We start from the raw sequence: 26,736 nt of genomic DNA, 5'->3' as shown, positions 1-26,736 counted from the left end.
GTTACCCTTAAAGAAAGGAACAACATTGGCTATTCTCCAGTCCTCTGGGACCTCACCTGTAGCCAATGAGGATGCAAAGGTTTCAGTCAAGGCCCCAGCAATTTCTTCCCTTGCCTCCCTTAGTATTCTGGGGTAGATCCCATCAGGCCCTGGGGACTTATCTACCTTAATGCTTTGCAAGACACCCAACACCACCACCTTTTCCATAATGAGATGACTGAGACTATCTACACTCCCTTCCCTAGGCTCATCATGCACCAAGTCCTTCTCTTTGGTGAATACTGATGCAAAGTACTCATTTAGTACCTCGCCCATTTCCTCTGGCTCCACACATAGATTCCCTTCTCTGTCCTTGAGCGGACCAACCCTTTCCCTAGTTACCCTCTTGCTCTTTATATACATATAAAAAGCCTTAGGATTATCCTTAATCCTGTTTGCCAATGACTTTTCATGACCTCTTTTAGCCCTCCTGACTCCTTTCCTTTCTACTGTCTTTATATTCCTCAAGGGATTCGTCTGTTCCTAGCCTTCCAGCCTTTACGAATGCTTCCTTTTTCTTTTTGACTAGGCTCACAATATCCCGCGTTATCCAAGGTTCCCGAAACTTGCCAAACTTATCCTTCTTCCTCACAGGAACATGCTGGTCCTGGATTCGAATCAACTGACAATTGAAAGACTCCCACATGTCAGATGTTGATTTACCCTCAAACAGCCGCCCCCAATCTAAATTCTTCAGTTCTTGCCTAATATTGTTATAATTAGTCTTCCCCCAATTTAGCACCTTCACCCAAGGACTACTGTTATCCTTATTCACAAGTACCTTAAAGCTTACGGAATTATGGTCACTGTTCCCGAAATGCTCCCCTACTGAAACTTTGACCACCTGGCCGGGCTCATTCCCCAATACCAGGTCCAGTACGGCCCTATCCCTAGTTGGACTATCTACATATTGTTTCAAGAAGCCCTCCTGGATGCTCCTTACAAATTCTGCTCCATCCAAGCCCCTAGCACTAAGTGAGTCCCAATCAATATAGGGGAAGTTAAAATCACCCACCACTACAACCCTGTTACCTTTACATCTTTCCAAAATCTGTCTACATATCTGCTCCTCTTCCTCCCGCTGGCTGTTGGGAGGCCTGTAGTAAACCCCCAACATCGTGACTGCACCCTTCCTATTCCTGAGCTCCACCCATATTGCCTCGCTGCACGACCCCTCCGAGGTGCCCTCCCGCAGTACAGCTGTGATATTTTCCTTAACCAGTAATGCAACTCCCCCACCCCTTTTACATCCCCCTCTATCCCGCCTGAAGCTTCTAAATCCTGGAACATTTAGCTGCCAATCCTGTCCTTCCCTCAACCAAGTCTCTGTAATAGCAACAACATCATAGTTCCAAGTACTAATCCAAGCTCTAAGTTCATCTGCCTTACCTGTTATACTTCTCGCATTGAAACAAATGCACTTCAGACCACCAGTCCCGCTGTTCTCCGCAACATCTCCCTGCCCGCTCTTCCTCTTAGTCTTACTGGCCTTATTTACTAGTTCCCCCTCATTTATTTCACTTGCTGTCCTACTGCTCTGGTTCCCACCCCACTGCTACACTAGTTTAAACCCTCCCAAGTGACGCTAGCAAACCTCGCAGCCAGGATATTTGTGCCCCTCCAGTTTAGATGCAACCCGTCCTTGCACAAGTCCCATCTGTCCCTGAAGAGATCCCAATGGTCCAGATATCTGAAACCCTCCCTTCTACACCAGCTGTTTAGCCACACTATCTTCCTATTTCTAGCCTCACTGGCACGTGGCACAGGGAGTAATCCCGAGATTACAACCCTAGAGGTCCTGTCTTTTAACTTTCTACCTAACTCCCTAAACTCCCCCTGCAGGACCTCGTCACTCTTCCTGCCTATGTCGTTGGTACCGATGTGTACCACAACCTCTGGCTGTTCACCCTCCCCCTTCAGATTGCCCCCTGTCGTTCAGAGACATCCTTGACCCTGGCACCAGGGAGGCAACATACCATCCTGGAGTCTCTTTCACGTCCACAGAAGCGCCTATCTGTGCCCCGACTATAGAGTCCCCCATAACCATTGCTCTTCTTCGCTTTGTCCCTCCCTGCTGAACAACAGTGCCAGCCATGGTGCCACTGCTCTGGCTGCTGCTGTTTTCCCCTGATAGGCCATTCCCCCCCCCCCCAACAGTATCCAAAACGGTATACTTGTTAGAGAGGGGGATAGCCACAGGGGATTCCTGCACTGACTGCCTGCCCCTTCTCACAGTCACCCATCTATCTGCCTGCACCTTGGGTGTAACCACTTCTCTAAAACTCCCATCTATGATGCTTTCTGCCACCTGCATGCTCCTAAGTACATCCAGTTGCCGCTCTAACTGATCCATGCGGTCTGTGAGGAGCTGCAACTGAGTACACTTCCTGCAGATGTTGTCATCCGGAACGCTGGAAACGTCACGGACCTCCCACATCTCACAGGTGAAGCACTTCACCCCTCTAACTGACATTTCTAGCACTATTTAATAAATTAATTTAAAATAAATAAATACTTATTAAATCCTCACTAAATTGTTATAATTAACTATATGGTCCCTGGTGCTAGATTCCTACTCTAAATATTAAATGCTAACTAAATACAGTAATCTCCTCCCTCTGGTTTAGTTACTGTACTTATTAGTTAATTAGGGTTTTAATCAATTTTTATCAATGTTTTATTTTCAAATTCAGTACAGATTCCTTACCAGCCAATCAGGTCACAGCTTTCCTGTGACGTCACTTTCAGTTTTTTTAACCAGAGGTAAGTTTTTTTTTATACTTAACGGTCTGGAAATCCGCCCTCCGAGTCTTCACCCAGTCAGCTGTGCTCTTTGGAAGCTCTCGGCTCCCCTCACTCTGAGGACAGGTAGGACAGGACAGGAAATGAAAGGAACTCCTCGCTCCCTCCTTACTGAACTTCCGCAGTTACCAAACTTCCACTATAGCACTCTAATGCAACCCAAGTCAGCACTCCAATGCAAACAAAGTCAGCACTGTAAGATGGCTCACTTTTATACTGACTGACGCTAGCCCCTGAAAACTGGTTTAAGCCAATTCTCTAATTAACCAGCTGCAGCTGCAAGCAGAGCCTGAGTGAACCCTGTTTAAAGCTGGTCTAAAACTCACCTCCAAACCTAACAGCAACTGTTAAGTTAATCTGCTCAATAACAGACAGATTAGATTTAAGATTAAAATTAATGCTTAATTAGCCTCAGTTACCAAACTTCCACTATCGCACTCTAATGCAACCCAAGTCAGCACTCCAGTGCTGGGATGAAGTCCATTCCAGGGATGAAGGGGTTTGTCTTATGAAGAGAGATTGAGCAGTTTAAGCCTTTACTGTCTCGAGTTTAGAAGAATAAGAGGAGATCTAATTGAGGTATATAAGATGATTAAGGGGATTGACAAACTAGACGTAGAGAGGATCTTTCCTCTTGTGGGGCAATCTAGAATGAGAGATCATAGTTTTAGGATAAGGGGTAGCAGATTTAAAACACAGATGAGGAGAAATTACTTCTCTCAAAGGGTCGTGAGTCTGTGGAATTCACTACCTCAGAGTGCGGTGGATGCCGGGACATTGAGTAAATTTGAGGAGGAGATAGACAGATTTTTAATTAGTAGAGGGTTGAAGGGTTATGGAGAACGGGCAGGAAAATGGAGTTGAGGCCGAGATGAGATCAGCCATGATCGTATTGAATGGCGCAGCAGGCTCGAGGAGCTGAATTGCCTACTCCTGCTCCTATTTCTTATTAAACCTCATGTACATCCTCCGGCTCCACACACAGATTGCCACTTTGGTCCTGAATGGACCCTAGTCTTGCCCTGGTTATCCTCTTGCCTTTAATATACTTAGAAAATGCCTCGGGATTTTCCTTTATCTTGCCTGCTAGTGTTTTTTCATGCCCCCTCTTTGCTCTCCTAATTACTTTATTAAGTAGCCCCTTACACTTCCTATACTCCTCTAGGGCCTCCGCTGTTTTCAGCGCTGTGAATCTGCCATAAGCCTTTTTTTTCCTTATCCTAACCTCTATATCCCTTGACATCCTGGGGTCCCTGGACTTGTTGATCTTACCCTTCACTTTTACCGAAACATGTTGGCCCTGAACTCTCACTATTTCCTTTTTGAATGACTCCCACTGGTCTGATGTAGACTTTCCTACAAGTAGCTACTCCCAGTCCACTTTGGCCTGATCCTTTTTTATCATATTGAAATCGGCCTTCACCCAATTCAGTGCCTTTATTTCCGGTCCATCTTTGTCCTTTTCCATAACTACCTTAAATCTTAGAGTTATGGTCACTATCCCCGAAATGCTTGCCCACTGACACTTCTACCACTTGTCCGGCTTCATTCCCTAGGACTAGGAAAAGCTGTCCTGTATGCACTTTAAGAATTCCACCCTTTTTAAGACTCTTGCACTAAGACTATCCCAGTTAATATTGGGGAAGTTGAAATCCCCTACTATTATTACCCCATTATTTTTGCACCTCTGAGATTTGCCTACATATCTTCTCCTCTATAATAAAAGCAAAATACTGCGGATGCTGGAAATCTGAAATAAAAACAAGAAATGCTAGAACCACTCAGCAGGTCTGGCAGCATCTATCATAGAACATTACAGCACAGTACAGGCCCTTCGGCCCTCGATGTTGCGCCGACCTGTGAAACCATCTGACCTACACTATTCCATTTTCATCCATATGTCTATCCAATGACCACTTAAATGCCTTTAAAGTTGGCGAGTCCACTACTGTTGCAGGCAGGGCGTTCCACGCCCCTACTACTCTCTGAGTAAAGAAACTACCTCTGACATCTGTCCTATATCTATCACCCCTCAACTTAAAGCTGTGGAAAGAGAAGCAGAGTTAACGTTTCGGGTCAGTGACCCGATGTTCTAGCATTTCTTGTTTTTATCTTCTCCTCTATCCCTGACTGTTTGGAGGCCTGTAGTATACTCCCAGCCAAGTGATTACCCCCTTTTTGTTTTTCAGTTCTACCCATATGGCCTCATTTGAGGAATCTTCTAAAGATATCATCCCTCTTTACTGTAGTAATTGACTCCTTGATCAATAGTGCAATTCCACCTCTTTTACATCCCCCCCAAAAAAGTTTTTCCTCATGTCCCCTCTAATCCTTTGACCAATCACCTTAAATCTGTGCCCCCTGGTAACTGACCTCTGATAGGGGAAACAGGTCCTTCATGTCTACTCGATCTCAGCCCCTCAACAGGGCACTTAGAAAATCATATGATTGGGTAGAGTCAACACAAATTTATGAAAGGGAAATAGTGTTTGACAAATCTATTATATTTTTGAGGTTGGAATTAGCAGGATAGGTAAGGGGGAAACCAGTAGATGCAATGTATTTGGATTTTCAAAAGCATTCATTAAGGTGCCACAGAAGAGGCTATTCCACAAAATTAAGACTTGTGGAATTGGGGGATAATATATTAGCATGGATTGAGGATTAGTTAACAGACAGAAAGCCGAGAATAGGAATAAACAGATCATTTTCAGTTTAGCAGGTTGTAACTAGTGGGGTACTGCAAGGATCAGTGGTTGGACCTTAACTATTTACAATCTGTATCAATGACTTAGATGAGGAAACAGAGTGTACTGTATCCATGTTTGCTGATGATGCAAAGTTAGGTTGGAAAATAAGCTGTGAGGAGAATGCTAAGAGGCTGCAAAGGGATATAGACAGGTAAAGTGAGTGGGGAAGCTGGTGGCAGATGGAACATAATGTGGAGAAGTGTAAAGGTATTTACTTTAGTAAGAAAAATAGAAAAGCAGGATTTTTTTTGAAAGGTAGGCGACTGGGAAGTGTTGGTACTCGGGCCAGAATGTCCTTGTATACAAGTCACGAAGTTCACATGCAGATATGGTAGGCAATTATGAAGGTAAAAGAAGGTGAGTTTAAAAGTGTAAAGAAACCTTACTGCAAGTATATAGAGCCTTGATAGGCCACACGTGCACTATGTGCAGTTTTGGTCTCTTTACCTAAGGAAGGTTATACTTGCCTGAGAGGATGTGCAATGAAGGTTTACCAGACTGATTCCTGGGATGAGGAGGTTGTCATTTGAGGAGACATTAACTTGACTGAGCCTGTATTCCCCAGAATTTCGAAGAATAAAAGGTGATCACATTGAAACATTTAAAATTCTTAAGGGTTTGACAGGGTAGATGCTGGGAAAATGTTTCTCCTATCTGGGGAGTTTAGAACTAGAGGTCACAGTCAGCTATTTAGGACTGAAATGAAGAGAAATTTATTCACTCAAAGGATTGTGATTCATTGGAATTGTCTACCCCAGAGGGCTGTGGATGCTCAGTCATTGAGGATGTTCAAGTCAGAGATGAATAGATATTTGGACATAGAGAAATTAAGGAATATGGGGATTGGGCGAGAAAGTGGAGTTGAGTTCGAGCTTAACCATGATCTTATTGAATTGCAGATGGACCACGTGGCTTATTCCTACTCCTATTTTTATGTTCTTATCTTTTTTTTGTGATCATGGTTGAGCAATAATTTGACAGGACACCAAGGAGAGCACACCTGCTCTTCCTTAAATAGTGCCATGGGATCTTGTCCTCTTACTCTTCTAAACCCCATGCAATAAAGGCTAACATATCATTTGCTTTTCTAATTGCTATATATAGAAACATAGAAAATAGGAGCAGGAGTAAGCCATTTGGCCCTTCAAGCCTGCTTCGCCATTCATTATGATCATGGCTGATCATCCAACTCTGTTCCCGCTTTCCGCCCATATCCTTTGGTCCCTTTCGCCCCAAGAGCTATATCTAACTCCTTCTTGAAAACATACTATGTTTTGGCCTCAACTGCTTTCTGTGGTAGTGAATTCCACAGGTTCACCATTCTCTTGGGTGAAGTAATTTCTCCTCATCTCAGTCCTGAAAGGTTTACCCCGTATCCTTAGACTATGACCCCTGGTTCTGGACCCCTCCACCATCGGGAATATCCTTCCTGCATCTACTCTGTCAAGTCCTGTTAGAATTTTATAGGTTTCTATGAGATCCCCCCTCACTCTTCTGAACTTCAGCGAATATAATCCTAACCGACTCAATCTGTCCTCATACGTCAATCCCACCATCCCAGGAATCAGTCTGGTAAGCCTTTGCTGCACTCCCTCTATAGCAAGAACATCCTTCCTCTGATAAGGAGACCAAAACTGCACACAATATTCCAGGTGTGGCCTCACCAAGGCCCTGTATCATTGCAGCCAGACATCCCTGCTCATTAAGCTTTTGTACAAGGGCAACCAAATTCTTGGCATACCAATATCTACTAGTATCTCAGCTTTTAAAAATTGTTTTACTTTCCGTTCTTCCTGCCACAGTGGATAATTTCACATTTCTCCACACTTATACTCCATCTGCCAGATACTGCCCACTCACCTAATCTGTCAATGTATCCGTTGCAGACGCCTTGCGTGCTCCTCACAGCTTACTTTCCCACCAGCTTTGTATCGTCAGTGAACTTGGATACATTGCACTCTGCTATTTACTAAGTCATTGATATCGATTGTAAATAGCTGAGGCCCCAACACTGATCCTTGCAGCACCCCATGAGTTCCAACCTGCCAACCCACTACCATTACTACTCTCTGTTTTCTGTCCTCAATCCAACCTGCTATATTATCCCCATTTCTATGAACCCAAATCTTGTGTAACAACCTCTTGTGTGGAAGTTTATTTGAATGCCTTTGAAAACATCTGGTCATTATCTCATTCCTGTTTGTGGAACCTTGTGCACAAATTGGCTGATGCATTTCCTTACATAACACTTCAAAAATGCTTCATTATCTGAGAGGCACTTTGGTCCTGAAAATCGTTATATAAGTCTTAGTTATTTTTTTCATTCTCTATCTACGTTATGGTCCATCCTCATTTTAGGATTGTTTGTCCTGCTGCATGAAATGTTAATGTGAAACACTCAGATGTGCATTGGATAAAATTAAAGACAAAGGTTGCTTGAAAGATCAATATCTGTTGAAATGTAGGATTGAGAATATAGGGATTTTTTTTGGTCAGGGAAGGAATCAATATATTGTAAAAGAAGGGATTGACTGATGGTGTGGGAGGGAATTTCTTAATAGAATAATCAGAAATGGCTCTGAATTAGTAGACTTGAATAGTGCAATGACCTTTTATCTGGATCTCCCTGCATTATTGTGAAAGCAAGTAACTCGGTATTTTACTTCATGCCATCCAAAACTGCCAATCTTGTGACAAATATTATATATTACCAATTTCAGCAACCAGCCTCTGTTGTCAATTTGTTTCAAGAGTACTGTTGGTGTATGAATTGTTAACCAAATGTTGCCTGTGTTTTTGTAGAGTCCGTAAGTAACGATGGACTATGATAATCTAAAGACTGTTCAGTCACGGAACTTTCTTGTAACTGTTACTAACTATCAACACATCTATTGTCTCAAAAATATCTACAACCAATGCAGCCTATTTTAACATCTAACATATCTGATTTTACCATGTAGATATACAAAGGAAAATGCAGGAAAACAATACGTTCTGGAGAATGAAAGGTATCTTAGCTGTATACTGAAAAACCTGTTTGGAAAGGTGGAACCATTGACTGAAATTTAACTGTGCAGGCAATGATTTGTGGAACAGACAAAACTTAACTGTGTAGGTAGAATAGGATTGTTCCATTTTGTGTGTGGGATGCCCAAGTTCTAATTAAATAGAAAAAAATTGAGGCAATGAAATATTGGTGATTAACACTGACTTCTTAACAGTAAGATGACAAATATCTTTAATTTTTGTGATGAGACTAAGCAGCATTGATAGAGCATAAGTGTGAAAAGGTAAGAGGAAGTGCGCAGGAAATTGTTAGTACACACCCATATTTTTTTCCATGTAAAGCTATTAGCGAGTGACCAAATTCAAAAGTAGTATTGGCCCAACGTTATCCATTTTTAATCTTATTATGCATTGATGTGTGGATTTGTTCCGAGGTGTAAGTTAAAAATGTTAAGAATTTTAATGAGCTGTATGTACTATATGCCAGTACACCCACGCTAGTACATGAATGAATTATACTACAGAAATTATAGATTTAAATCAGTGTTGCTTTTCTTACTGTTCAGGTCATGGGTAGGTCATCCTTAAGAAAGATTTGCTCATACTCATATTCTGAAACCACAAAACATTTAATTCTTGTTAAAAGCTGTTAAAATTCAAGAATATAGTTCTATGGTTGGTGTTCTCATTAACAGCACCACATTACAACTGAACCTTGAGTTTACCATATAAATTGAAAATACAAAGACTTTTCAGTGAGAAGTTGTAGTTATTTTAAGACTTTTCTGACATTGATATAAGAAATGAATCAAAGGTTACATCTTTTAAAATGTTACTGGAGAATGGCCATTTCAGAAATCATAACATTGTGTCGTTTTACATATATTGACTAGCTAGTAGGTAAACACTTGAGATTTTGTACAAAGGTTTTAAATCACCATTTATCAAATGTCAATGTAAATGTGGTATGTTATAAAAAAATATATAATTCACTCGCTTTGCAGATAAACTCACATTCAGGTTCCTGGGTTTAAAACTAATTATAGGAATTGTCAAGTTAATGCATGTCATTGCAGCCTCATAGGAAATCTTTGATCTGTAATAACCGTGAAAGACTTGTTATTAAACATATCCCCCAATTTGCTTTGGCGCTCCTAAAAGGAATGGAAGTGTTCTGCTCAATGGCTTGCTGGGTCAGTGCATTGCATATCATGACACTGAGCATAGGCATCATAAAATCCTGGGTCCAATTCCCTCCTCTGTGCTGAATTAGGTAATCCTAGCTGGAGCAGCCATAAAAGTATGGTTTTGGCCTCTGCAGTGAAATTAGAGCTCAACTTTTATGAACTGTTAAAATTATGTTGAATTTATACAAAACATTGAATAAGTTTATTTGGAATATTTGTGCAATTCTTGGTATCCCATTCGAGACAATAAATTAGAAACATGGAAAGGGTATAGTAAAAATTCACCAGAATGATTGGAACAAGATATTTTTGTGAAGAAAAGCTTGAAAACTTTGAAGGAGGCCATTCAGCCCAACTTGGGCGTTTTTCACCAGGAATTGGAAAAAGTTCAGGGAATTCTAATGGAAGTTTTCAAAATTATGACATATTTTGCCAGGGTGAATAGTGAAAGATTTTACCACTAATTAGTGAATTTATACTCAAGAATATCACCAGAAGAAGGAAGGAAGAATATGGAAGAATTTCTTTCACCAATCTACTCAGAAATCTATACAAAGTACAATTTCTATTTATTCGATACACATGTTCCCCTTAGACATGCAGTTCATTTACCTAAGTCCAGAGAGCTAAGGTGCAGTTTACATGCCCAAGGATTAGGAATCTCTTTTTGACCCCAAAGAGATGCACCCCCAACCAGTGCATCTACCTGCCCCCACAACCTCCAGTTCCCATCACACGAAACTTTACACCTGATACTGAGAGAGCCCATCTGATGCATAGAGAGGACTTCTGAACCAAGAAAGAAAAAATATTCTTTATCCCGTCTTAACTTGTGTGCAGGCTGAAATTGGCATCCACCAGGGTACTCATACAAGTCAACAGTTAGAACAGAATGTCCTTCTATCCTGTCATCAATAGCTTTGAGATTCTCTCTTGGGCTGTGCAAAGCCATAATTGTAGGGGTAAACATGTCACCATATTTCACTAGTTAGCCTACTGTTCACGATGTTGGGAAGATTGAGTATACCAATAGCAGAATATCAACTGCGAAAAGTATTGCTATTATACTTTCAGAAATGTCTGCAATAAAAACTTACAAATCCATTCCTTACAGTGCCATCCAACATATCAGTGAAAATGTTGAATAGAATCAGAGATGCCTGACAATCTTCTCTCTCACTTTTTTTTGGTGGGATAGGTTTAATGAGTCTCATCTATCCTTTCCTGAATTCCATAGTTATTCCAGATAAATTCAAGGTTTGACTATATCCACCCAAAGCTTCCAGTTTTATGAAGGTTGCATGAGAGACCAGGTGAGAGCATTAGAATGGGTTTCCCTGAATCTTAAAAAGTCCTGCAATCATGTTTTACGTTATCAATGGACCTACACATACCATATAAGAGCAAATCTATCTTGTTCTTTTTACATTACTCCACCTGCTTCCAGAGCTTTAGATATACTTTCTGCAGTAACCTGGTTGTCTATTTGAGTTTTAACAGGCAGTATTGTGTAGAATAGAAGAACTAAATGACATGGTTATGAACTAAATAACCCATTAAACGTAACTGACTTTGAAGTATCCTTTCAAATTTGGCAGCATGGTTTGAATTGAACCTAAACTGATGTGATGAAATTCCCTTTGCTGTCTGGAAAAATCTTCCTTAAAATGAGCTTGCACAAGCTTATGTTCATAGTTGAAGAACATACCATCAAAGTATCCTTAATTGAAACTAACAACAGTTTTCCTTTCAAGATTTGGCTGTGTTGGGGAATTCATGGAATCATAGAATGATATAGCACAGAAGGAAGCCATTCGGCCCATAGTGCCTGTGCCAGCTCTTGGAAGGGGCTGTCCTATTAGTCCCGCTAATCTGCTGTTTCCCTTATAGCTGTAAAATTTTCTTACCTTCAAGTATTTATCCAATTCCCTTATGATAGTTATTACTGAATCTGCTTCCACCACCCTTTTAGGCAGTGCATGCCAGCACATCATAACTCGCTGCTTAAATTTTGTCCCTCATTTTGCCTCTGATTCTTTGGCTGATTTCCTTTAATCTGTGTTCTCTGCTTAGCGACTCTTCTAGAATCTATTCTAAAAGATGTGATAAATGGACACTTGGATAATGATCTGATTGGGCATAGTCAACGTGGATTTATGAATGGGAAATCATGTTTGGTGAACCTGTTGGAGTGTTTTGAGGATGTTACCAATAGAATTGATAAAGGGGAGTTGGTGGATGTAGTATACTTGGATTTTCAGAAGGCTTTTGATTAAGTCCCCCACAGGAAGTTGGTTAGTAAAATTAAAACATGGGATAGGAGGTAATATACTGGCATGAATTAAGGATTGGTTAACAGGCAGAAAACCGAGAGTAGGAATAAACAGGTCATTCTCGCATTGCCAGACTGTGACTAATGGGGGTACCACAAGGGTCGGTGCTTGGGCCCCAGCTGTTCACAATATATATCAATGATTTGGATGTGGGGACCAAATGTAATATTTCCAAGTTCACGGAGGGAACAAAACTAGGTGGGAATGTGTGTTGTGAGGTGCAGCAAGGAATTAGGAAGGCTAATGGTATGTTAGCCTTTATCGCAAGAGGATTTAAGTGTAGGAGTAGTCAAGTCTTGCTTCAATTGTACAGAATCTTGGTTAGACAGCACCTGGAGTACTGTGTGCAGTTTTGGTCCCCTTACCTTAGGAAGGATATTATTGCCATAGAGGGAGTGCAATGAAGGTTCACCAGACTTATTCCTGGGGTGGCGGGACTGTCCTATGAAGAGAGATTGAGGAAACTGGGCCTGTATTCTCTAGAGTTTCGGAGAATGAGAGGTGATCTCATTGAAACCTACTAAACACTTAAAGCGATAGACAGGATAGATGCGGGTAAGATGTTTCCCCTGGTTGGGGAGTCTAGAACCAGGGGATACAATTTCAAAATAAGGGGGAAGCCACTTAGGACCGAGGTGAGACATTTCTTTGCTCAGACGGTTGTGAATCTTTGGAATTCTCTACCTCAGAGGGCTGTGGAAGCTCAGTCATTGAGTATGGTTGAAGCAGAGGTTGACAGATTTCTAAATACCAATGGCATAAAGGGATATGGGGTTAGTGTGAGGAAAAAGACATTGAAATGGATGACCAGCCATGATCGTATTGAATGGCAGAGCAGGCACGCTGGGCTGAATGACCTACTCCTCCTATGTTCCTGTGTTCTGCCACTGGAAACTGTTTCTTCTTATTTACTCTTATCAAAACCCTTCATGATTCTGAACACCTCTATCAAATATCCCTTTGAGCAGTGCTCTAAGAAAGAACAACTCCAATTTCTCTAGTCTCTACACATAACTGAAGCCTTTCATCCCTGGTACCATCCAGTGAATTTTCTGTGCATCACGCCTCATGCCTTGATACCCTTCCTAAAATGTGATGCCAGAATTGGATATCTACTCTAGCTGGAACCCAACTAGTGATTTTTAAACAGCAGCACCACCTTGCATGTATATGGTGCCTTTAATGTAGTAAAACACCCTCAGGTGCTTCATCAAACAAGATTTGACACCGATTCAAGTAAGAGGACTTTAGGATAGATAGCCAAAAACTCGACCAAAGGGGTAAGTTTTAAGGATCACAAAGGAGTTAGAAAGACAGAGAGGTTAAGGGTGGGAATTCCAGCGCTTAGGGCCTCAGCAGCTGAAAGCACAGCCACCAACAATGGAGCAATTAAAATCGGGGATGTGTAAGAGAGCAGAATTGGAAGAATACGGATATCTATGAGGGTTGTAGGGTGAGAGGACATTACAGAGATAGGGAGGGGTGAGACTATGGAGTGATTTGAAAACCAGGATGAGAATTTTAAAACTGAGGTGTGACTTAACCAAGAGTCAATGTCGATCAGTGAGCACAAGATTGATGGGTGAATTGTTCTTGGCGCAAATTGGGATATGGGTTGTAGTGTTTCAGATGAGCTCAAATTTGTGGAAGTTGGGAAGCTGGCCAGGTGTGCATTGGAATAGTCAATTTTATATGTAACAAAGGCAGGGATGAAGGTTTCAGCAGCAGATGAACTGAGGCAGTGGCAATGTTATGGTGGCAGAAATAGGTGGTCTTCGTGATGGTGCAGATATGTACTCGGAAGCTCAACTCGGTCAAATGCAATCACGATTGCAAGCCATCTGATTCAGCTTCAGTCTGTTGCCTGGGAGAGGGATGAAGTCAGTGATTAGGGAGTTGAGTTTGTGGCAGGTACCGAAGACAATGGCTCAGTCATCCAATATTTAGTTGGAGGAATTATCAGCTCATCCAGTACTCAATGTTGGACAAGCAGTCTAACAAATTAGTGATGGTGATTTTCAAAGGTTTCACATAACTTCCCTGCTTCTGTACTTTATGCCTCTATTTATAAAGCATAGTTCCCGTATGCTTTCTTAAAAGCTTCATTAACTTGTGCTACCACCTTCAAAGATTTATGTATGTGAACCCCCAGGTCCCTCTGTTCCTGCACCCTGTTTAAAATTGTACTATTTGCTTTCTATTGCCGCTCCTCATTCTTCCTACCAAAATGAATCACTTCACACTTCTCTGCATTAAATTGCATCTGTCCATTTCACCAGTCTATGCACACCTGCTACTATCCCATTCACTTCTTACTACTTTGCTCAGTTTTGTATCAACCGCAAACTTCGAAATTGCATACCCAAGAGAAAGGTCATTCAGATATAACAAGAAAAGTAATGGCTCTGAATGTAAGGGTCAGAAGGCTCTAAAATCTCAACAAAGCAAGCTATGTAGGTATTTGTATTTGGCAGGGGTGGGGAGGCGGTGGTGGATTGGAAAGCTAGATTAAAAGATATGATGGTGGATAAGCAATAGCAAACATTTAAAGAATTAATTCATAATCTGCAAAAAATAGACATTACTTTAAGGAATAACCATCCCCCCCCCCACCCCGCCCCAATGGGAAAAGTGGTCCAACTGTTGCTAACAAGAGAAGTTAAAGATAATAGATTAAAGGAAGAGGGTTATAATGTTGCCAAAAAGGGTAGTAAACCAGAGGATTGGGAGGATTTTAGTATTCAGCAAAGGAAGGTCAAAAATTGATAGAGAATAGAATGGGAGTAAACTAGCAAGAAACATAACAGATTGTAATAGCTTTTCTAGGCATGTGAAAAGGAAGAGATGAGCAAAAAAAAAATGTGGGCCCCTTAGAGGCAGAGACAGAAGAAATTATACTGGGAAATAAGGAACTGACAGACATTAGATAAATACTTTGTATCTTTCTTCGTGGTAGAAGTCACTAAAAACATTCCGGATATAGGCAACCAAGGGCCTAGTGAGAATGAGGAACTTAAAGAAATTAATATTAGCAAAGAAATAGTCCTGGGGAAATTAAGGGAACTAAAAGCCAACAAATCCCCTGGACCTAATTGCTTACATGCTAGGGTTTTAAAAGAGGTGGCTACATAGATGACATTGTTTTGGTCTTTCAGAATTCCCTAGCTGCTATAACGGTCCCCCATAGATTGGATAGTAACAAATGAAAATGCTACTATTGAAGAAATGAAGGAGAGAGAAAACAGGGAACTGTAGGCCAATTAGCCTGGTATCAGTAGTAAAGAAAATGCTGAAAGGTTTTGGTAGGGACTTGATAACAGGGCACTTGAAAATCATAATATGATTGGGCAGAGTCAGTACCAATTTATGAAAGAGAATTTGTGCTTGACAAATGCATTCGTTTTTTTTGAGGTTATAATTAGCAGGGTGGATGAAGGGGAACCAGTGGATGTAGTGTATTGTGTACTTGGATTTGCAAAAAGCATTCAATCGGGTGCATTTTGGACGGGCTGACTGGCCTCCTTCTGTGCCGTAACGTTTCAGGCATGAAGATAGCAGATAGAGCATAATGTGGAGAAGTGTGAAGTGAAAAATAGAAAAGAAGAATACTTTTTAAATGGTGGGAGACTAGGAAATAGGAACAAAGGAGTAGGAATAGGCCAACAAGCCTGTCGAGCCTGCTCCACCATTCATCCGGATCACGGCCGATCATCTACCTCAACATCACTTTCCCGCGCTCTCCGCATATCCCTTGATGTCATTAGTATCCAGGTGTCTGTCGATTTTCTGTCTTGAACATGCTCAATGACTGAGCTTCCACAGCCTTCTTGGGTGAAGAATTCCAGAGATTCACCACCCTCTGAGTGTAGAAATTCTTCCTCATCTCATTCTTAAATGGCCTACCCCTTATTCTGAGACTATGTCCCCTGGTTCTAGACTCACCAGCCAGGAGAAACATCCTATCTGCATCCACCCTGTCACTTCCTGTAAGAATTTTGTAATTTTCAATGAGATCTCCTCTCATTCTTCGAAACACCAGAAAATACAGGCCCAGTTTCCTCAATCTCTCCTCATACTCTCCTCATATGTTTGTGTTCAGAGGGACCTGGGTGGCCTTCTACGCGAATCACAAAGTAAACATGCAGGTATGGCAAGCAATTAGGAAAGCAAATGGTATGTTAGCCTTTTACAAATGGATTGGAGTATAAGAGTAAACAAGTCTAACTACAATTATACAAGGCCTTGGTGAGACCACACCTGGAGTACTGTGTGCAGTTTTGATTTCCTTACAGGAAGGATATATTTTCCTTCAAAGGAGTAAAAGGTAGGTTTACTTGACTGTTTCCTGGGATTGGGGGAATTGACTTTCTGAGGAGAGGTTGAGTAGACTAGGCCTATATTCTCAAGTTTAAAAGAATGAGAGGTGATCTCATTGAAACGTATGAATTCTTGAGGGACTTGACTGACTGACTTGACAGACCGAGCGAGCCAAGTCCTGAAGGACCTAGCTGCCAGCCTGGGCCTGTGGCTGGTGGTGAGGGAACCAACAAGAGGGAAAAACCTGCTAAACCTTGTCCTCATCAATCTAACTGATGCAGATGCATCTGTCTATGACAGTGTTGGTAGGAGTGACCACTGCACAATTCTTGCAAAAACAAAGTCCCATCTTCGCACTGAGGATATCCTCCATTGTGTTGTGTGGCACTATCATTGTGCTCAATGGGATAGGTTCAGAACAGATCTGGCAGCTCAAAACTGGGCATCAATGAGGCTCTGTGGACCATCAGCAGCAGCAGAATTGCATTCAAACGCAATCTGTAATCTCATGGCCTGGCATATCCCCCTCTCTACCATTACCCTCAAACCAGGCGGCCAACTTTGGTTCAATGAGGAGTGCAGGAGGGCGCGCCAGGAGCAGCAACAGGCATACCTAAAAATGAGGTGTCAGCCTGGTGAAGCTACAACACAGGACTACTTGCATGCCAAACAGCGGAAGCAGCATGCAATAGACAGAGCTAAACAATCCCTCAACCAATGAATCAGATCTAAGTTCTGCAGACCTGCCATATCCAGTCGTGAATGGTGGTGGACAATTAAACAACTAACTGGAGGAGAAGGCTCCACAAATATTCCCATCCTGAATGATGGGGGAGCCCAGCACATCAGTACAAATAAAAGGCTGAAGCATTCGCAACCATCTTCAGCCAGAAGTGCTGAGTGAATGATCCATCTCTGCCTCCTCCTGAGGTCTCACAGAAGCCAGTCTTCAGCCAATCCAATTCACTCCACATGATATCAAGAAATGGCTGAAGGCACTGGATACTGCAAAGGTTGTTGGTCCTGACAATATCCCAGCTGTAGTACTGGTGACTTGTGTTGTAGAGCTAGCCGCACCATTAGCTACAACACTGGCAGCTACCCGACAATGTGGAAAATTGCCCACAAAAAGCAGGACAAATCCAATCCAGCCAATTACCACCTCATCAGTCTACTCTTGATCATCAGCAAAATGATGGAAGGTGTCATCGACAGTGCTGCCAGGGGCAATTTATATAACAATAACCTCACTGATGCCTAGTTTGGGTTCTGCTATGGTCACTCGGCTCTTGACCTCATTACAGCCTTGGTCCAAACATGGACAAAAGAGCCGAACTCCAGAGGTGAGGTGAGAGTGACTGCCCTGGATGTCAAGGCAGCATTTAACCAAGTATGGAATCGAGGGGAAAACTCTCCACTGATTAGAGTCATACATAGCATAAAGGAAGATGGTTGTGGTTGTTGGAGGTCAATCATCTCCGCCCCAGGACATTGCTGCAGGAGTTCCTCAGGGTAGTGTCCTAGGCCCAACCATCTTCAGCTGCTTCATCAACGACGTTCCCTCCAGCATAAGGTCAGAGGTGGTGATGTTCGCTGCTGGTTGTATGAAGTTCAGTACCATTTAGAACTCCTCAGATACTGAAGCAGTCCGTGTCCATTTGCAGCAAGACCCGGACAACATCCAGGCTTGGGGTGATAAGTGTCAAGTAACATTTGTTCCCCATAAGTCCCAGGCTGTGACTATCTCCAATAAGAGAGAATCTGTCCTTGACATTCAACTGCATACCAGTGCTGAAGCCCCCATCATCAACATCCTGGGGGTTACCATTGACCAGAAACTGAACTGGACCAGCCACATAATTGCTGTGGCTACAAGAGCAGGTCAGAGGCTGGGAATTCTGCGGTGAGCAACCTATCTCCTGACTCCCCAAAGCCAGTCCACCATCTACAAGGCACAAGTCAGGAGTGTGATGGAATCCTCCCCACTTGCCTGGATGGGTGCAGCTCCAACAACACTCAAGAATCTTGACACCATCCAGGACACAGCAGCCCGCTTGATTGGCACCCCATCCACCACCTTCAACAATCACTCCTTCCACCACTGATGCACAGTGGCAGCAGTGCGTACCATCTACAAAATGCACTGCAACAACTCGCCAAGCCTCCTTCGACAACACCTTCCATACCCGCGACCTCTTCCACCTAGAAGAACAAGGACAGCAGGCGTAGGGGAATACCATCACCTGCAAGCTCCCCTCCAAGTAACACACCATCCTGACTTGGAACTATATCGCCTATTCCTTCACTGTCGCTGGATCAAAATCCTAGAACTCCATCCCTAACAGCACTGTGGGTGTACCCGCACCAAATGGACTGCAGTGGTTCAAAACAGCACCTTCTCGAGGGAATTGGGGATGGGCAATAATGCTCGCCTTGCCAGCGACACCCACATCCCATGAAAGTATATTAAAAAAGATGCTGGGAGCATGTTTCCACTGGCTGTGGAGTCTAGGATATGGGGTCACCCTATCAGAATGAGGCACCAACATGTGGACTGAGATGAGAAATTAGTTCACTCAAAAGAATTATAAATCTTTTGAGTTCTCTTCCCCAGCAAGTTGTGGATGCTAAATCATTGAGTACATTCAATAGATTTTTGAAAACTAAGCGAATCAAGGGATATGGGGATAGTGCAGGAAGATCAGCCATCCTATTGAATGAAGAGCAGGCGTGGACAGCCATATGGCCCACTCCTGCTCCTATTTCTTGTGTTATGATCTTAGTACTGACTCCTGGGGGACACCACTGCACACTTCCCTCCAGCCTTGAAAACAAACGTTCACTGCTACTCTATGCCGCCTATCCCTGAGTCAATTTCACACCCAAGTAGCCGCTATCTCTTTAATACCCTTTGGTTCTATTTTCTGAATGAGTGTTCTCAAAATCCTTAAAAAGTCCATATGCATAACATCAACTGCAGTACCTTCATGAACTCTTTTTAACTTCATCAACGAACTTAATCATGTTAGTCAGACACTATTTGCTTTTTTTTAAAAATGTGCTGACTGTCCTTCATTAATTTTAGCTTCAAGTGAGAATTAATTTTGTTCTTGACAGTGCTGTCTAGTAGTTTTCGCACTAGTGATGTTTGGCCACAGTTACTGTGCTTATCCCCCTCTCCTTTTTTGAACAATCTTCCAGTCTATTGGCGCCATTTCCATATCCAAGGACGATTGAAAGACTGTGGTCAGAATAGTTTCTATCTTCACCCTAGATTCCCCGTGCTTTCAGTCTGTCCAATTTTTCTACTACCTCCTTTACTCTGATATTGACAGCATCCTCTTCAGTGAAGACAGATGCAAAGTACTCATTTAGTAAATCAGCTATACCCTTTTCCAGAAGATTTCCTTTTTGGTCCCTAATTAACCCCATACTTCCTTTTGACTACCTTTTTACTATTTATTTGTTTATAAAGGACTTTTGGAGTCCCTTTGTGTTACCCGCTAATCTATTCTGTTATGAAAGTGCCTCTGTGTTTTGTTAAATATATTTTTTGTGGATTCATTTTTGAAAGATTGAAGAAATGTTACACTCTGGGGTTTTCAAACAGGGTCATACAAAGGCCACTTGACTTTGAAAAACAGTCCCTGGAAATGTTTTTTAAAAGGGGCACTGAGAGGCCTTGTGAGGAAAACGAGCCTTTCTGGAAAACCACCTGTCTTCCAACTCAAAAAACAAGAGAGAACTTTGGACATCTGGAGAAGTTGTTTACAAAGAAGTGACAGGTCAAGATTGTTGGAGGTCAAAAGGTTGACCACCTGTTGGTTTCGCTTTTGAATTTTTTTGAGATAGGGTTGAACTGTATTAAAAAAAAAAGAGAAAGAACTTCCAAGGAGAGAAGACCACAAACCAGCTCAGCTTTCCAGCAGCGCTCTAACAAGCCCTGAGAAGTCCACTGTGTCAACTCATCCCGTCTCCTGCCTTTAAAGAAAAGCCTGCTAAATTAATTCTCAATGCTGCCTGAGAAGAACTGTTCTAAAAGATCCCAGGGACCTGTCTACGTGTACTCAGAGACCATACTGTATGCCAGTTTTGGAACACAACATATCTCATTTTCTGTTTCTTCGAGAATGAGCAAGTATTCAGCCCAAGTGTTTTTTTTTGTCTGTAATAGAACTCTTAAAAACAAAAATCCCTTTTTTTCTGGTTAACTGGTGTATGTGTGTGTGTGTGTGAGGGGCAAAGGTAAAAAGAGAACCTTAATATTTCAATGTGTGTGTTTATGCTTCATTACTGGTTAAGACTTGTTTTATAATAAACTGATAATTTTGTTGTTTATTAAATAAACCTGATTGGTGTGTTTTATTCTGGGATAAAAATAGAATCTATGATTGACCGTATCAGTAAGCGGGGAAAAATTTAAACGTATGTTGTGACCCGTGGAAAAGTGGTACTAGAATAAAACAGTGTACTCCTCCCACCTTGGTCATAACAATTCTCATCCACTCACTTTGGTCCTCTTATTTCCTTTTTCAGTTCTCTCTGTACTTTTAGTCTTCAGCTTGATTCTCTACTGATTATGAACCTGACATTTATCATGAACTCTTTTTTTTCTTCCCTGTTTCATTTTACTGTCTGTATCTTTATCCATCCAGGGAGCGGTAGCTCTGGATGCTCTTTCCTTCACATGATATTGTGCCCAGTCTATACACAAGCTATCTCCTGTTTGAAGGCCTCCCATCTCAATTGCTGTTATGCCTCGAATCATCGATTCACATCTACTTGGGCCAGATCCCTTTCCCACTCACTGAAATTAGCCTCCCTCCAGCTGACTGTTTTCACATTTGATTTTCCTTGCCCTTTTCAGTAACCACTCTAAACCTAACAATATTATGATCACTGTTTCGCAAATACACTCCCACTGAAACAGGCTGCACAGAATTGGATGCAGCACTCAAGGTACTTCACAGAAGCGTTACCAAACAAAATTTGACACTGAGGCACATCAAACAATATTAGGGCAGATGGCCAAAATCTTGGTCAAAGAGCTAGGTTTTAAGGAAGTGTCTTAAAGGAGGTGGAGAGGTTTAGGGATTGAATTCCAGAGCTTTGGGCCTCGGCAACTGAAGGTACAGCAGTCACTGGTGGAATGATTAAAATTGTGAACGTGCAAGAGGCTGGAATTTGAGAAGTGCAGTTATCTCGGAGGGTTGTAGGGCTGGAGGAGACTGCAGAGATAGGGAAGGGTGAGGCTATGGAGAGCTTTCATAACAAGGATGAAAATTTTAAAATCAAGAAGTTGCTTAACCAGGAGCCAGTGTATATCAGTGAGCAAAGGGGTGATGGGTGAACAGGTCTTGATGCAAATTCAGCTACAGGTGGCAGAGCTTTGGATGACCTTAAGTTTATGCAGGGTGGAAGATGGGAAGTTGACCAAGGCTGCTGTAGAATTGTCATGTTTAGAGGTGACAAAGGCATGGATGAGGGTTTCAGCAACAAATCAGCTGAGATTCAGCTTCAGATAGTTGCTAGGGAGAGGGCTGAAATCAGTGGCTCAGAATTCCTAATATTTATTTGGACTGGGAATTGTTCTCTGTGCAAACTGGGAAATTCAGTGATGCAAGTGGGATACTGTCTTGGCATTAAGTGTAGGAATGTTGGAGAATCTGAAAAGAAAATAATTCTGTGGCTGACCATGTTTGGCTGCATGTGAGAATGCTTGATACAGTATGCTGTACCTGGTGTTTTATTTGAAGGACAGAATGATTGATTTATGGAATTGTCCAGTAACATTGACTAGGTTGAAACATTTGTGCATGAGACTGGTCTGATTGAATAAGTGTAGAGTGGTATAAATTTTGGAGTAGAAAATTAAATGTTGCTGTGATTATATTGGGTCTTAATGGACCTGGATGATTGAGCTAATTGGCCTCATCTTGTTACTGTCATGAATTGTTTGATTTCAATATTTTATCTAGTACTTCTTTTTAAATTGCAAAACCTAGGTGAAGATTGGAGGCCCAGATGCAGGACACCACCAAGGTTGAACAACATTGAAGAGAAATTCAGTTTAAATCTGGAAAGAGTGATTAGTTATAACAAGCTTGGGTTTTTAAAGCTTGTACAATACAAGAGGAAAGGAACAGAGTGGCACAGTGGTTAGCACTGCAGCCTCACAGCTCCAGCAACGCGGGTTCAGTTCTGGGTACTGCCTGTGCGGAGTTTGCAAGTTCTCCCTGTGACCACGTGGGTTTCCGCCGGGTGCTCCAGTTTCCTCCCACAGCCAAAGACTTGCAGGTTGATAGGTTAATTGGCCATTATAAATTGCCCCTAGTATAGGTAGGTGGTAAGAAAATGGTGGGGATGTGGTAGGGAATATGGGATTAATATAGGATTAGTCTAAAAAAAAATGTTTTCTTTCATGTGATGTGGGCATCGCATGTTGCGCCATCCCTAATTGCCCTTGACAACTCGGTGGCATGCTAGGCCATTTCAGAGGGCATTTAAGAGTCAACCACATTACTGTGGCTCTGGAGTCGCATGTCAGTCAGACCAGGTAAGAACAGCCAATTTCCTTCCCTAAAGGACATTAGTGAACCAGATGGGTTTTTACTACAATTGATAGTTTCATGGCACCATTACTGAGACTAGCTTTCGATTCCAGATTTTTAAAGATTAATTGCAATCATTATTTAAATTCCACCAGTTGCCATGGTGGGATTTGAACCCATGCCCCTAGGGATTAGCCTGGGCCTCTAGATTTCTACTCTACTGACATTATCACTACACCACTGTCATAGAAGAGACTTGTCAGGTATGGGAGAAATGTTGAAGACTTTGGGCTTGAGTTTTTTTTTGAGATTTTAGAGTTGTTGAGGGAACAAAAGTGTTCAAAAATACAGAAACTAAACTTCTTAAGGGTTAACTTTACCAGTTGGAGAGGATGCAGAAATTCCAACTGAGATCAGAGGAGACAGCGAAGACAAAATGTCAACAGACGAAGGAATCATCAAATAAATTATAGCTGTTGGCTATAATTGAGAGATGAGAAGAAAATAAGCTTTTCATTGCCACAGTAAGGACATGGAGAAGGAGATCAAGCTGTTGTGATTCAAACTGTCATAAGGGTGTGAAACCAGACGGGAGTTATTGAATGGAATTATGAGCAAGGTGTAGGTAAGACAATGACTGAAGGAAATGGAGAAAACAGAGATTTGGGAAACCCCTAAACTGATGGAAAGGTGTCAGAGGATGAGCTGTCAACTACAGTGCAAATATGAGAAGAAACTGAATTATTTTAGAGAAAGACTTGAATATTTTGACATGTATATATTAAGTTTAAGAAAACAAGCTTGCATTAACCTGAATTTATGAAAAAAAATAATTTGGTCAGTGTCAGCACATCAATACTTCCATGGTTCCTTTCCTTTTATATCCATAAGTCCTTATATCTCCAAATCTTGCACAATTTTCTGAACATTAGCAACTTTATATAGCAGCTTTAATGTGTAAAACGCCCATCGATGCTTCACAGGAGCATTATCAGACAAACGTTGACAGCAATCCACATGCGATATTAGGGCAGGTGACCAAAAGTTTGGTCTTAGAGGTCGGTATTAAGGAGCGTCTTGAAGGAGGGTAGAGAGGCGGAGAGGTTTAGAGAGAGAATTCCAATACTTAGGTCCTTGGCAGCTAAAGCCACAGTCCCCAATGGTGGAGTAATTAAAATTGGAGATGCTCAAGAGGCCAGAATTGTAAGAGAGCATATATTTCAGAGAGATGTAGGACTGGAGGAAATTGGGCTTGGGAGGGGTGAGTCTATAGATGGATTCGAAAACGAGAATGCAAATTTTAAAATCGAGATGTTGCTCAACTGGGAGCCAGTGTAGTTCAGTGTGCACAGGGGAATAGGACTTGAGTTAGGACACAGGCAGCAGAGTTTTGGAGGGCCTCAAGTTTATGGAGGGTAGAATGTGGGAGGAGTGCATTGGAATAATCAAATCAAAAGGTAATAAAGGCATGCATGATTGTTTTCAGCAGTAGATGAGCTGAGACTGGGGCAAAGTAGAGAGTGTGGAGGTGGAAATAGGCTGCATTAGTGAGGCGTGGAAGTTTGTTTCAGGGTCAAATATGACACCAGGTTACAAACAGTCTGATTCAGCCTCAGATAGTCGCCAGGGAGGGAAGGATGGAGTCAGTGAGCTGGGAATGGTGTTTGTGCTAGGGACTGAAGACAGTGGCTTCAGTCTTCCCAATATGTACTTGGAGGAAATTTTTGCTCATCCAGTACGGGATGTCAGACAAGCAGTGTGACAATTTAGAGACAGTGGAGTGGTCAAGAGAGTTGGTGGTGAGGTAGACTTGGGTGTCATTAGTGTACATGTGAAAACTGACTTGCAATGTGTTGTCCAGACATTTTTAATCCAGCTTGTGAATTACTAATATCTTAAACAATGATTTTGAAATTTAAGTTTAGGTTCTTAGCAAAAAGGTCAAGAATTACAGATCACCAAAAAATGTACCCAGATCAGAGAGAATCTATCACAATCCATGCCAACTCAAAAATAAGGAAATAAGTTTTCTGGAAGTTCTAGGACACTTGCCGTATCTAGTTTTCACCCTGCAACAAAAGGGGAGATCCACATGTATAATATAAAAATAGTATGTTGAGTGCACATTTCCTGTCAGTCACGAACACTCAACTTCTGTGCTACATTTTGTTTTTTAAGGTAAAAAAGGTGATCATTTGACACATAGCAGGCTACTGCTCTGATTATACAATTATTTTTCAGTTGACCACAAGACTGGCCATTCACAGATTCTGCCAGAGCTTACTGTTCGAAAGCTTACCCTTTCTTACAGTCCTGTGGGAAGTTACTGTGGGTGAAAACTGCTGGCAAAACTTTTTAGGAACAATGAAAGTAATTTGAGTTGGTACTTTTTTGGCATAAGACATCAAGCACAAAATAAAACAATCTCCGACTTTTTAAGGTAACTTTGAAAGTAAAAATTATGTATAATATAAAGTAACTGATCCTCCAACTGCAGTGACCTAGTAATAGCTGAATACATGTTCTGCTAAAGAAAAAACTAGCAAGTGGGGAATAACTTGGGCAAGACTGACTTGGAGAAGGCCTTTATATTTTGTGATTTTATTCTAGGTAGTTACATCAGATGCATTTTGGGGGCTCTTTTTAGGAAGAATTCAAACAACTTGGGAAATCAAATATTTATATAAATGGCAAATTCTGAAATAACTTTACTGTTTAAGTAAATGAAGTTAAGTTAAGTAAATTCTGAATGAAAGTCTGAATGTAAACCTATTTCTTCAGAACCTTTGGTAAGATAAAATATTATTGCAGTGATAATTGATAAAGTCAGGAAATGCTAATTAGTTTAATATTTTCTTTGCTGTGTAAAAAAGCATTCAAGAGATCTAAAGGTAAAGAGCTACTCTCCTGATTTATATGCAGAGATTTATTATTTATATATGCAAATGTATGTCAGGAAGAAATTTATTATCTGCATTTAATAAGGGTAACATTTATTTTGAATGGAACAATAAAGCAGCATTTATTATATGGTTTCTCAGAAAATCTTATTTGTAAAAATATCCTTTCAGTGGGGATGTGTATTAGTCCTGCAGTTCCACCACACCAGTACCATACCATAACTGCATAACTCTTGACTCATAGAGCCCTACCACAAGCGCTATGTTAGGATTGGCATCATTGATTCAACTGTCAGTCACCGTCCATTATCCACAGTGAGGGAGCTTCACAGTGGCCATGTTAGATAGAGCTCTCTGCTGCACTCTTTGCTCCATGTGAATAGATCCATCCACATTCGTGGCAGGTCTGGAGACAACTGTTATATGGACCCTACAGGCTTATAGGAAGGCCGTGTAGAAAACCAGAAAAGAGAAACTCAAAAAAAAAAATTAGTTTTCCCCTCCAATTGAACTATTTTCATTGTGAAATATTTGGGAAAATCAAAATTAATTTTAATGCTAAGTTATCAAACAGCAAGTGTTAGGCAGAAGGAGCTTTTATTTTTAGTAGCATGTTTCTAACAGCATGAAACTCTTAAATACATGTATCAGAATATCTTACTTCCCCATGAGCCTTCCCTCGCTAAATCTCTGCCTATTTTTCATCTTCATCCTGAAACAGCAGGTTAGAGAAAGACTGACCCATTTTGGAGCACTGGAAACTTAAGTTTCGACATATATGAGCACAATGCGTGGCGATGTTTTTGGTTTAAGGAAAATGTAATGTTAAGTTCAAGGAAGGACTGTTGAAA

The 26,736-nt window shown here is 41.5% G+C and overlaps 1 protein-coding gene across 6 annotated transcripts in view; it reads left to right on the top strand.

Moving 5' to 3' along the window:
- Positions 1-26,736, top strand: part of LOC137372691 (ecotropic viral integration site 5 protein homolog) — a 308,742-nt gene that overhangs the window by 203,526 nt on the left and 78,480 nt on the right. The window contains exon 19 of one of the 6 annotated variants that reach the window (XM_068036791.1): positions 8,552-8,599. The exons of the other annotated variants lie outside the window; for them this stretch is intronic. Coding sequence (XP_067892892.1) covers positions 8,552-8,596 — 45 coding nt within the window. The 3' untranslated portion in view covers positions 8,597-8,599. The remainder of the gene's footprint in view (positions 1-8,551; positions 8,600-26,736) is intronic. 6 annotated transcript variants of the gene reach the window in all.

The sequence above is a fragment of the Heterodontus francisci genome, chromosome 8 (genome assembly GCF_036365525.1).
Source record: "Heterodontus francisci isolate sHetFra1 chromosome 8, sHetFra1.hap1, whole genome shotgun sequence".
Classification (NCBI taxonomy): Eukaryota; Metazoa; Chordata; class Chondrichthyes; order Heterodontiformes; family Heterodontidae; genus Heterodontus; species Heterodontus francisci.
The sequence above is the reverse complement of the archived record's forward strand: the minus strand, read 5'-3'. Positions and strand labels throughout refer to the sequence as shown.